At 37.3% G+C, this 12,987-nt stretch overlaps 1 protein-coding gene across 9 annotated transcripts in view; it reads left to right on the top strand.

Moving 5' to 3' along the window:
- LOC140501552 (palmitoyltransferase ZDHHC11-like) overlaps positions 1-12,987 on the top strand; it is a 194,807-nt gene that overhangs the window by 16,681 nt on the left and 165,139 nt on the right. For 7 of the 9 annotated variants that reach the window (XM_072605315.1, XM_072605314.1, XM_072605323.1 and 4 more), the window contains exon 2: positions 38-207. In XM_072605315.1, coding sequence (XP_072461416.1) covers positions 104-207 — 104 coding nt within the window. In that variant the 5' untranslated portion in view covers positions 38-103. The remainder of the gene's footprint in view (positions 1-37; positions 208-12,987) is intronic. The other 2 variants (XM_072605316.1, XM_072605317.1) reach the window with 1 other exon arrangement.

Below are 12,987 nucleotides of genomic sequence, written 5' to 3'. Positions count from 1 at the left end.
TGTCCATTTTTGTTTGCTTTTTAAATTTTCTACACAGCAGTCTGCTCAGAAGACAATCCTTTCCTACAAAGACAATGGAACTTATGAAGTAACTTAGAGTTCCATGACTACCATGGCGACCAAAGAATTTATCTTCATGTCAACCTTGCTTTATACCACCATAGGAAAGTCTGCATCTTTTTTGGAACTTGGGCCTGGTGATCAGAGGTGAGAGGGGCATACATGGGTTATAGTTCTGACTGAAGTGGGGGCTTGATTTCTGTTTGGAGCATAACCATGTTGAATTTCAGACCTCCATGAAAGTTATCATGTCCACATATTGATAAAAATAATGAAGACTGCAAGGCAGTGTATGGTTGAGTGTAAGATGAATACTATATAGTGCTAAGTAGGGATCTAGGAGGGAGCCATCACTGTGGGCTGGTTGGGTCAGGGAAAGGCCTTATACCTTACGGTGGAGAGCACATGATGGTGACTCACAGTGTGAAAAGTGATTATTATGGTAGTAAAATGTATAAGAGATACTCAGAGTGACTACCATGCTGATAGTGGCTACACCAAGTGATGGCAGGGCTATGTGACTGTGACCAGAGACAGAGCTATCTTCACTGAACCCCATTAATGTCAAGCAGAATCCTCTTTCCTCTCCCAAGCACGAGGGGCAATTTCAGGTAAAGATAACTACCCCTGGGCAGAGGACTAGAGTGACTTAACAATAGTCTCCGAGTATGAAAAGAGAATTGAAAGGTATTTCCTCATATCTACTCATGAGAGAACAGCAGAAAATGAATGAACCTGTCACTCATAAATGAATTTTGTTTGAGATAAGAGTTTACTTTTCTTTATTTCTAATCTAATGACTCTTACCTTTTGTTGTTGTTCAATCATTTCATTTCTGTTTGACTCTCTGACACTCCATGATCCCATTTCAGGTTTTCTTGGCAAAGATACTGGAGTGGTTTGTCATTTCCTTCTCCAGCTCATTTTACAGATGAGGAAACTGAGGCAAATAGGGTTAAGTGACTTGTCCACGGTCACACAGCTAGTTGGGGCTGGATTTAAACATTGGTCGTCCAGACTCCGGATCTGGTGCTCTATCCCCTGGGCCACTTCCACTATCTAGGGGTTGTATTCATGTAGATCTGGTTCATTCTAGTATCAGTTCTACAACTGACCCACACTGTGCCCTTGACCCTCCACCTGTCTGTAATTTAGTTGATTCATTGTTCAAATGAGAGAGTCAGATAAGACATCTAAACTTTTTTCCCAAGCTATGATTTATTGATTTACTTAGTGTTAGGCCTCAGTTCTGTTTCTCTGGAAGAGGGAACTTATCAATACTTCCTATTCTCTTGTGCTTACATTTTTAAGGTTCTTGGACGGTCTAAAAACAAAGATAAGGTGAAGGTAGCAAAGGTAGCAAGCAGTCCCATTTCAATTACACCTTCTTATAATAACTATGTGCTGTGATTATAGTGACAAAGAGGAAATTATAGTGAAAAAAACAACCATTCTGGGATAGGAATTGGGAAGGTAGGTTGGGAAATATATTACACAAAATTTGTTTATAAATTTATAACAAAATTTATAAATTTTAAAATTTATTTAAAAATTTAAAAAGAATTTATTTCAAAAAAAAGTAAAAGGAGGTATAACAAGACTCCTAGTCCTACTGGATAAAACTGATCCAAACAAAATTTCCTCTTCTATCTCTAGATTTATGAAAGATATAAACATGAGTTTTACTCCTAGGTGGCCAATAAAAGTCAAGAAGGAGTAAAATCTGTAACTGGGAATTGGGTTCAGTTCTGATATGCTGAAAAAGGACATTAACAAGCCAGAGTTCATACAATCAGTTAATCAACAAATATTGAAGTGCCTACTATTTGTCAGGCCTAGTGGAGGCCAACTGGGAGGGGTCTGGAGATCAGGTCATAGGAGAAATGTTTGAAAAAACCAGTGACATTTAGTATGAGAAAAAAAGAAAGAAAGAAAAGAAAACCCAATGAGGACTTGATAGCCGTTTTCAAGCATCCTATAGCAAAGTAATTAGTCTTATCCTAAGTAGCCTCAGAGGGCAAAAATAAAGACCCAAAGGTCTCAGTAGGTAACTCTCAGATCAACATGAAGAAGCAGAATAATCACAAACTGTTCAACAGTGGAATAGATTGTTTTATATAATAGTGAGCTTCCTAATTCTGATGTTTGTTGAGTCAGGGATTTGCCCCAAGATTGGGGTAGGTGGCCTAAGATGTCGTCCCCCATAAGACTCTGAATAATCCCTCAGCCTACCTCCAAACTGTAACCACATCAACTCTGCTTAACGCAGGTCTTTCTTGCAGTAGTAAGTGTTTAATATTTTGAATTAAATTAATTTTGTCCTTTCCCTTGCAGCTTCACCCTCCCCTCCCAATGGAAAACAGGAAATTCAACATTTTCATGTGACAATGTATAGACTTGACTATGTGACTAATCAGTTCATTTGTGCATAAACTGATTGTTAACAGGAAGGAGAATTGTTGATTTAGTTGTTAAGTGTAGGTGAGAATCAAGAAGAGAATGGCGGGGGGCGAGTTGGCTGTAGAAATAGATTAATTTTTCCTCAAAAATGAAACCACTTTTGTTGTATGTTATATATAATTGTCATAATGACAATTAGTCATTATGCAAGCAATTAGCTGAAGAGCTTTTTAAAAAAGCCTCAGTAACAAATTTCCTCAAAATATATTCTATCTTTTAAAAAAAAATCTGCACTCATCTTTGTTTACATTTTCCCTTTGTTATTGTTGATTAAATTGGAATTTTTTTCATTTTTGTGAGCAGTTTTATTCGGTCACATGTTGAATTTTCTTAGTAATTTGTTCAGTTGTTTGTCAGTCAGGTCTGACTCTACAAGATTGCTTTTGGGGTTTGATTACTGCTTTATAATATAGTTTGCCTGTAGGTACTATTCACCTTCATTGCTATGTTTCTCCTTATTTCTCTTGATATTCTAGATCTTTTGTTCCTCTAAATGAGATTTGCTTTGTTTTTATTTTATCTAGATTAATGTATCCCTATGGCAATTGACTGGTATAGCATTAAATCTTTACACTAATCTTGAGAGTACTGCCCTTTTTATTATATTGACATAGCTTATCAATGAGCTCGGAATATTCCTTTAGATATTTGTGTTACCGTTTATGACGTTAAAGGTACTCTATAATGGAATCTATACAAGTCTTTTGTCTGCTTCCATAAATTGATCCCCAAATATTTTACACATTTTGTAGTTATTTATAATGGATTTCTTTCTATTGTTGCCTCTTGAATCTTATCATTATTATCTAAAAATGCTACTGATTTTTGTTGGTATTTTTGTGTAGCCTGAATCTATTGATTGTATCAATTAGATACTTCTCTGAGTCCCTGGTATTTTCTTGGTGAATTATCATGTTATCAGTAAATAGGGATACTTTTGTTTCCTCTATTTTTGTCTTAAAATCTTTAATTTTGTTCTTTTTTATTATTACTATCTCAACCATTTCTGAAACTATAGAAAATAATGGTGGGAAGAGGGGACATTCTTGCTTTATTCTTATATTTACTGGAAACAACTCTAGCGCATCCTCATTGGACATGATGCTTATATTTTAAAATCGGTACTTTTATGATATAACCCCCCCTTTATATCTATAGCTATAGGTATATATGTGTGTGTGCGTGTGCATGTGTGTGTATATATGTTATTTTATATATACACATATATGTATACATATATATACTTTGTAGCAAAAATGAGTGTTAAAGTTTGTCAGTCTTTTCTTTGAGATAATCATGTAGTTTTAGTGTTTTTGTTTTGAATATAAAATTATGTTGTTTTCCTAATGTCGGACCATGCTAGAATCCCTAATGTAAATCTAATTTGGGCAGAATGAATGATTTCTTGGATAAATTCTTACAGTCTCTTTGGCAGGATTTTATTTAAAAAATTTGGAAATGCTATAATTCTCCTTTGTTTTTCCTTGGTTTAGTTATTGGGACTATATTTGCTTCATAAAAGGAAAGTTCTTTTTCAATTTGTGAGAATAATTTGAATAGTATTGTTATTAATTAATTGTTCTTTAAAAGTTTAAAAGAATTCTTTTGTAAATCCATAAGGACTAGGAGTTTTTCTCCTTTAGATTTACAAAAGAATTCTATTTAGTGTTCTATTAGTTTGAGCATTTTATAGTTTTAAAGACAATCCTTCTTTTGTGTTCTCAGTTTTTTGGGCATAAAGCTATACATAATAGATTCTGATAATTCTTTTTTCTTTTCTTTGGTTTATTGTGCTTTCTTGTCCAGTGGATTCAGTTATTTCCTTTGCTTCTCATTGATAATGACTCTTTGGGGGGGTCTTATTGAGAATTAATGGGTACAGGAAAAATGTCTAGTCATCCATCCTAGGTCACATGACCTAGAAATCTCATCATTTATTCTTAAATCTAGAACCCATCCCTTTCAGGGACATGGAAATAAAAGTGAAAATTCTGCTTCAAATAACTCATAAACTCAGGAGAGTAAAGGATTCAAGAGCTATTTACCATGAATTATTTTGTTTCTTGTAGATAACATAGAATTATTTTGTTTCTTACAGATAACACAGAAATTTGTAAATTTATATCAGTTTTAAATTTTAAAAAACCTTGTGCATGACATTCTTTGGGCTGCTTTGCCCTCTACATGCTATTCCTACATACACACAATATGAAACCAAAGATGAGTAGATGCAACTGGGTGTTTTCAAATAACTCACAGTGGGGGAGGGGGAGGAATGTAAAAGGGAGTAGGCAGCTAGGTGGTGTAGAGAAACAAGCACTCGCCCTGGAGTTAGGAGGACCTGAGTTCAAATTTGATCTTAGGCACTCACCACTTATTAGTGGTGTGACCTTGTGTAAGTCACTTAACCCCAATGACCTTGCCCTCCCTCCTCCAAAAAAAAGTATAAACAGAATGCATTTTCTTAACTTGATATACAGACAGGGCAGTGCATGGCCAACAAGATCTCCTCAGGAGTTATTTCATTGCTTGGGAAAATAAATTAAATGTTTACTGTAAAAGATTTTAGGAGCTAAAAATAAAAGCTCAAAGTGAGGTGTTTATTGTACAAGTAGCATTTTGACATGATTTTGGCAACTTTTGAATTTAAGGATTAAAAAAAATTCCAATGGATGTTAAAAAAGAAGTAGGCTGAAGGCACGTTCCTGGGGCACCACTCCAGCCATTTGAAACATTTTCAAGTGACTTGTCATAACAAAGGTACTGAAATATTTGGAACTACTGGCAACAAAGAAGAATTTTGTTGATTAACAATTGATTGTTATTTTTGTGATTTGCAACATAATTAGGGTCTTTGAAAATCTTATGAAAATTTTTTGAGCTTAGACTGTCATCTTGTCTGTCAACTAGGCCAGAGATATGTGGGTAGTATTAACCCCTTCCCTAAGAGGCACCAGTAAGTACATATGAGATTTAGCTTCTTTTTTGTCACTTTGCATTGCTATGTAAAGAATTTAAAGGACATTTTGGTGTCTTTCTCTTTCCTAAGACTGGAAATCCCCTTGAAGCAGAGTGAAGTTAAAGATGGATTAATTGTAGATTAAAGGAATCTGATTTACTGCAGATGAGATTAATACATCTTTGTGTGTTTGCTTTCACTTTACTGACTAACTAGAACAAAAATGCTATTTTTCCATGAGTAATTCAGACCACCCTATGTTTCCTTCTTATAACTGAGGATTACTAAACCAGAATAAAATGCCTAAATTTGTATAATCTTTGATGTCTGCTGTCTGCATTTACTATAGAAGGCAGGTGGACTCTGGATATAGCAGAAGAATTCATCACAGTTGCCTTGGGTCTAATACCTGGCAAGTATCTCTGGGCTTGTTTCTGTAAAATACGGAGACTGTATTTGATAGCTTCAAAGGTCCCTTCCATCTCAAATCTCTGCTCTTGTGAACAAAGCCAGAGTTGCGCTGCAACCCTTAAAGAGACTACTGGTTGATTCATCTCTTTCTAATGGCCACAGACTGTGTTCATTCCTCTAGCAACCAACATACCATCGGGTGCTGTTGGTCTCAGGTGAGACTGGGCAAGACATTGTAAACCCAACTTAATTTCAGTAAAGCACAGTCTTTCTTGAAGCACAGGCCCTGCTCATGGTGCCAGTGGGAACAGGCACATTTGGAGTCATTGCATCATTGGATTTCAACAAATGATTATTATATGAGAGACAGCCTGGCAGAGTGGATAGAAAGCTGACCTCAGAGTCAGAAAAACACGAGTTCAAGTCTCTCCTCTGTCACATACTGGCATTGTGTCCCTGGGCAAGCCATTTAACCTCAGTGCTCTGGGAAACTCTGTGACCAAAGGTTGCCAAGAAGATGCTGGCCTGCCTTGGTAGATTTTCTTTACCTAAGGGTTCTCTATACCAGGTGAATCACAGGTTCAATCCCTCTCCCTGTCTTTTTCCCTAACCTTAATTCCTACCCCCACCCCTATCCCTCTCCCCATCTCCATCCTAAACTCTATCCCCATCCCATTCCTGTACTTATCCCAATGTGACAGATATTGTACTAGGCACTTGGGATGCAAAGATAAAAGTCAGACCCTGCTCCCGAGGAGCTCATAGCCTACTGAAGGTATACAACATGCCCACAAGCTTATAAATCGATGTGTACATAAATAATTAAAATAATTTCAAGAGGCAAAGATTACTAATAACTAGGAAGACCAGAAAAAGGACTCATTTAGCAGGTAGGAAGTGAGACGTGCTTTGAAGGAGACAGAATTCTGAGGCAGTGGTGAGGACAGGCAACATTTAAGGCATGGGGCCCCTTTTATGCCAAGGCATGGAGACACAACTGCAAAGGCTAGGCTCTGAGAGCTGCTGTCAGGCCACTTTGATTGGAACAAAATCAGTGAAGAGGAATAATATGAAGTTAGATCAGAAAGGCAGGTAGGAGGGCTTTAAGTATTAGGCTGAGGATGACGTATTTTATCCTAAAGTTAATGGAGGACCACTGAATATTTGGGGGCCCCACTGGGGAGTTCCACTATACTTTGTAGTGTTATTTAACTCTTATTTACCAAGTGTGAAGGAAGGCACTAAGCAACAGTGTCTATTGTTGTTCTAACATTTCTGGACATTTTACAAAATATCCTCAAACTACGGAGCAGGACCTTTTCTCCACATTGAAGCAAGCAGAGGGGAAGAGAACTGCCCACATCGGAGTTCTTGCTATTGAGTGGCTGGGCTTCTTTTCAATATCAGGCAGGCCTGCCGCAGTTTTAATTGGTTGGTATGCTAAACCAGGTTTATCTATTGTAGTAATTTGTACCCATGGCATCTGAAATATGCTCCAAGTTTCATTGCAATCATGCTTTTTGTTAAAGGAAAGATTTCTACATTTTCTTTTCTTTTAAAAAAACTACAGAATCTGTTTAATCTGGTTTTTTTCCTATAGCCCATAGCAAGTGTCAGCAAGCTACTACCCAAGGGCTAAATCTGGCTTGTCTCCTGTTTTTGTACTGTGGAGCTAAGGATGATTTTTACATTTTAAAATCTTATTTAGAAAAATAAAATAAGAGAGATGGCATGGCATAGTGGGCAGAGAGACATTTTGTCAGTAGCTTGGATATAGGGGATGAGAGAAGGTGAAGAGTCCAGGATGACTACTGGTTGTGAGTCTGAGGAACTGGGAGGATGGTGTTGCTCTCTGTAATAATAGGGAATGAGAATTGAGAAAAGGCCATTGGAATTGGCAAGAGATCATTAGTAACTTTGGAGAGAGCAGTTTAGGTGGAATGATAATCACAAAGTCAAAAGCCAGATTGTAAGGAATTAAGAAGAGAGTGAGAGGAGAGAACATGGAGGTTCCTATGGTAGACAACCTTTTCGAGTTCAGCCACAAAGGACAGAGGAGATATAGAATGATAATGAAGATAAAAGGATCAAGTGACAGGTTTTTTTTCAGGATGGAGGAGAAATGGACATATTTGTAGGCAGGAGGGAATAAACCAGTAGACAGGGAGAGGTTAAAAATAAATGAAAGTATGGGGATGACAGAGGGGGCAATCTATTGAAAGAGATAGGATAGAATGGGATCACTTGAGCAAGCATAGAGGTTAGCCTTGGTAAGGAGTAAGACCACTTCACTTGAGATAGAAGTGAAGGAGTAAATAGTGGTGGAAGGCACATGAGTAACAGGAGATAAGGAAAAAGTGAGGATGAGAAGCTTATGGCAAATGGCCTCAATTTTTTTCCTGTAAAATAAGGAAAGGTTAACAGTTGAAAGGGTGGAGGGAGGAGGAGCCTTGGGAAATTCAAGGAGGGATAAAAAGGTTTGGAAGATCCTCTGTAGAGAATCAGATAGTGAATTGATAACGGAGTTATAGTAGGATTACCTAACAACAGGGAGGGTACAGTTGAGGTTGGGTAGTGTAAATCTGTAGTAGACCCAGTAAGAATGGTTGCCTGACTTTCTCTACCTTCATTCAGTAGCATGTATGTAAGAGTGGAGGCAGTGAATTGTGGGAGTGATCCAAGCTGAGGTTTGACCAGGTGTAATCAATAATATCTTAAAGGGGATAGGAATTCAACAGAAGAGAGTTGAATTGTTTCACCAAGGGGTCAACATGGGGAAAAGAGGAGAAAGTGCAGAGGAGATGGCTTATGAGAGAATTGAGGGGTCAAGGGCTTGAAGGTCAAGGTGAAGAAGAAAAGAAGGGTTATGTAAGGAAAGGCAGAGAGAAGGGTGGAAAGCCAAAAAATTATTGTTGGTTAAGGGGATTTTGGAATTTTTTTAACAGGACAAGTAATTGAGAATAGGTACAAAATAGTGTAAGAGTTCTATAGGAATAGTGTCAGAAAAACTAAACTTGTAATTAATGCTAAAGATAACAAAAAGGTGGGGTTTTTTAAGCTTCATTGAGAGCAAGAGGCAGATTTTGTTTAGAATTAACAGAGAATTCATCACATATGATTCAATGAAGTCAGAATTTATTGTATTATTTTTCTTGTTTTTGCTGCAAGAGAGGATGATGGTCAAACTAGAAAGGAAAGAACAAAAATTATTGAATTGAATTGAAACCCAGGATAAGAGAGGATATTGTGGGAACATGGTTAAATTCACTTTATCTGGTCCAGACAAATGGCTTTCCAGAATATTGAAAGACTTTTAACAGGTCAATGTTATATAGCTATCAGTGATCTTGATGGAATTATGGAGAATGGAAGAAGCTTTGCAAGACTGAAGATTCACACATATTTTCAGAAAGGAGGGGTAAGGTGGATTTGCCCAACGCTGATGAGCTTGGCACTGATTCCTAGTGTAGGGAAGGTACTCTTTGATTTCCCCTCTCACCCTAAAATTCTAGAATGCAATCAACTAACTGTAAAGACAGCCTTTCTCTGATGAAAATTAAGGAAGCAACCCCATTGGTTGAGCGAACAAATTGAACACACTCACAAGCACTTTTAATAGATAAGCCCTGGAGAGTCTGGCAAACTGGAAGTTTCCCATGGAGGAATTCTCTGTAAGGGAGAAGGAAGAAGAAGAGGAATGAGTCATTTGTCTTCCCACCACCTTTTAGCATATAGTTTTGAAGAGGAGCTAATCAGTCATAGGAAACACTGAATCCTGTTGAGGGAATACAGTAACAGAGTCCAGACATACATGAACACTGAGGCAGTAACTCAAGATGGGAAGCAGTTTCAAGGGAACAGATTACTTGGAAGAAGAGAAGAAACTCAGTTACGGAGAAAAGCAGGTGTTGAAGATCCATCTGAACAACCCACCAAGCAGAGACACTGCCCAAGGAGAGTTATGTGAGGAATCTAAGAAGAAATAAAGAATTTTCAGGTTGGACCATACTGAGATGTGAATTACCTTTGCTATAGAAGTATTATACATTTGTACCTCACTACCACTGAACTCTAAATTTGAGCTCACTCTTCTTATGGATGCTTTCTAGAGGTTTATGAGGGAAATGTTTTGTAGGTACTGTCTTTTGCTCTGCAATCTTAGTAAATGCCTTTATTAAATACCAATCATGTCCAATGACTGTTAATAGGAAGCACAATGGTGGTTGCCCATGAGCTATGGTGTGAGCAGTGTAGACCTACAGAGATACCTCTTGAACCTAAGCTAGCAGCTACCATCAAAGGACCTAACCAGTGAATGTGAATGGAAGTTAGAAGAGGGGCACAGAGTGAATGTAACATCAGAGAAATTCTAGTATCAATTAATGATTTGTGAACATTCAAAAGGACAGACACAATCACTAAGAGCAAGCATAGTTTTATTAAAAATATGCCAGAATAACCTCAATTTCTTTTTTGACAGCCTGATAGAATGGTAGCTCAAGGGAAAATCATAGACAGATCTAGATTCCAACAAGAAATTTGCTACCTTGACACTTCAATAGATTTACAATCCCATTAATGTGGGTCCTCCCTCCCATGGTTCAGTGATGGAAAAGTAGGCATAGGAGGTAGCAACTATTAACCTTATTTAAAAAATTTTTTTTATCTGTTTCTTCTATCTAACAAACAAAAAGGAAAGGAAGGAAAAAAAGAAGAAAACTCTTATCATAAATACTTATAATCACACAAAACATATTCTCATTTTGTGGGAATCACTCCAAATTGCTTTCTAAAATGGCTGAGCCTATTCACAGCTCTACCAATAGAGTACTGGTTGTGCCTGTTTTCTCCCATCCCCTCCAGCATTTGTCATTTTCCTCTTGCCATCTTAGCCAATATTATAGATAAGAATGAGGTGGAAACTCAGAGGTACTTTAACTGGTGTTTCTTTAATTACTAGAAATTTATACTCTTTTCCTTTATGATTGTTGATAACTTGGATTTCTTCATTTGAAAACTGATATTTACATCCTTTAACAATTTGTCTGTTGAGAGATGGCTCTTCCCCTTATACATATGATTGAGTTTCTTATGTCTTTATGTGATACTTCTTTTAGAAATTTTCTGTAAAGATTTTTTCCCCTTTATTTTTTTTCTAATTTTAACCAAACAGGAATAAAAAGGCCAAGAATCTCAAGAGAATTAAGATCAGTTCACTACTCCACTAGCAATTTATTAGTGTACCTTCTTCCCTGCCATGCCCTGATCCTTTCCAGCATGTGTCATTTCTTTTTCTTCTATCTTTTTATTCTTTAGATTCTGTTGGACTGATTCTTGATGTCTCATAGATTCATTAGTTTCTACTTTTCCAACTCTATTTTTTATCAAATTGTTTTCTTCAGTTAACTTTTGCATCTCCTTTTCCATCTGTCCAATCATTCCTTTTAAGGAATTATTTTCACCCAATTAGGTTTTGTACTTCATTTTTCATTTGTCCAATTTTCCTTTTTGAGGATCTGTTCCCTTCGGTGAATTATTTTTTCATATTTTTAAAATCATTGGCCAGTTTTTCTTCTATTTCTCTAATTTGGGTTTTAAAATCCTTCCAGAGCTCTTCCAGGAAGGCTCCTTGTGCTTCAGACCAGTTCATATTCTCTTCTGAAGTTTGAGATAGGAGTACAGTCTCAATGCTGACCTCTTTGGTATTTGTATTTTGGTCCTTGTCCCCATAGAAAGATTCTATGGTCTTTTCTTTTCTGCTTTGCTTCTTACTCATGATAATAACCCTTTTTTCTGACTTTTAAAGTAGATCTCTGCATCTGTGGCATAGGGAGCTCTGTCCCACAGTTCTTGTGTCAAAAACTTGAGGCTTTATGTATTGTGGCCTCTGGTTCTTTCAGCTAGAAACTAAAATGCTGCAGCTTACCTGGTGCCGAGCTGACTGGTGTTTGAAAGCAAAGGTCAGGTGAGGTCTTTTTGGGTTTTCCCTGAAGTTATTCTGGAACTAGCTCATTAAGTGTAGGGGAGGGGTGGTCTGGATGCTGGAGGCTCCTCTGCTGAACTAGAGCATAGCAAGCTCAGCTGTGTGTACTAGTGTCTTCCTGATTCCACTGGGGTGCTGAGGGATGCCTGAGGTTGCTGGCAGTTGCTGGCTTCACCCCTCTGGGGCTCAGGATCTTCTCCTGGTTTGTTGACTTGGAGCTGTCTGAGACAGCTCTGATCCTGCACTGGTCCTCTTCAGCCACAGAAAGAGGAACTCTCCTTAGCAATCTTTCTAGTCTCTGGGGCTGAGAGTCTGTTTACCCCTTCTTCTGCTCCCACTGTTCCAGGGTTTTTCCCAAGGAGATCAAGGTCAACAAGGAGAGGGAGATAGCAATTACCAATCACTCCACCATCTTGGCTCCTGGAACCAAAAATCCAGCATGTGTCATTTCTAATAGGTGGGAGTACCTCAGATTTTTTTTAATATGCTCTTCTCTAATCAGTAATGATTTAGAGCATTTTTTTTCATATGACTAAAGATAGCTTTGATGTCTCCTTCTGAAAACTGCTTGTTTATAAACTTTCATCATTTATCAATTGGTGAATGGCTCTTATTTTTATAAATTTGACTCAGTTCTATATTCAGTATACATACATATTTATACATATGTGTGTGAGAAAGAAAGAGAGAGAGAAAGAGAAAGACAGAGAGAGAGAGAGACAGAGAGAGAGAGAGACAGAGAGAGAGAGAGAGAGAGAGAGAGAGAGAGAGAGAGAGAGAGAGAGAGAGAGAGAGAAATGAGGCCTTTATTAGAGAAGCTTGCTATAGAATTTTTTATATTACTTTGCTTTCTTTCAGCAAAATGGAGTTTCCCTGATTATGTATTTTAGTTAGGTCTATTTTTGTTTTTGCTTTTTCTGAGATCATGATGGATACTCCTACCTTTTTTTTTAGTTTAGCTGACACATATTAGATTCTGCTCCAACTTTTCATTTTAACTTTGTGTATGTATTTGTTTCAAATGTGGCTCTTGTAAACAGCATATTGTTGCATTCTGGTTTCTAATCCATTCTGCTATTTGTTTCTTTTTTGGGGGTAAGCTCATCTCATTCAC

This window comes from Notamacropus eugenii, chromosome 4 (genome assembly GCF_028372415.1).
Source record: "Notamacropus eugenii isolate mMacEug1 chromosome 4, mMacEug1.pri_v2, whole genome shotgun sequence".
Classification (NCBI taxonomy): Eukaryota; Metazoa; Chordata; class Mammalia; order Diprotodontia; family Macropodidae; genus Notamacropus; species Notamacropus eugenii.
The sequence above is the reverse complement of the archived record's forward strand: the minus strand, read 5'-3'. Positions and strand labels throughout refer to the sequence as shown.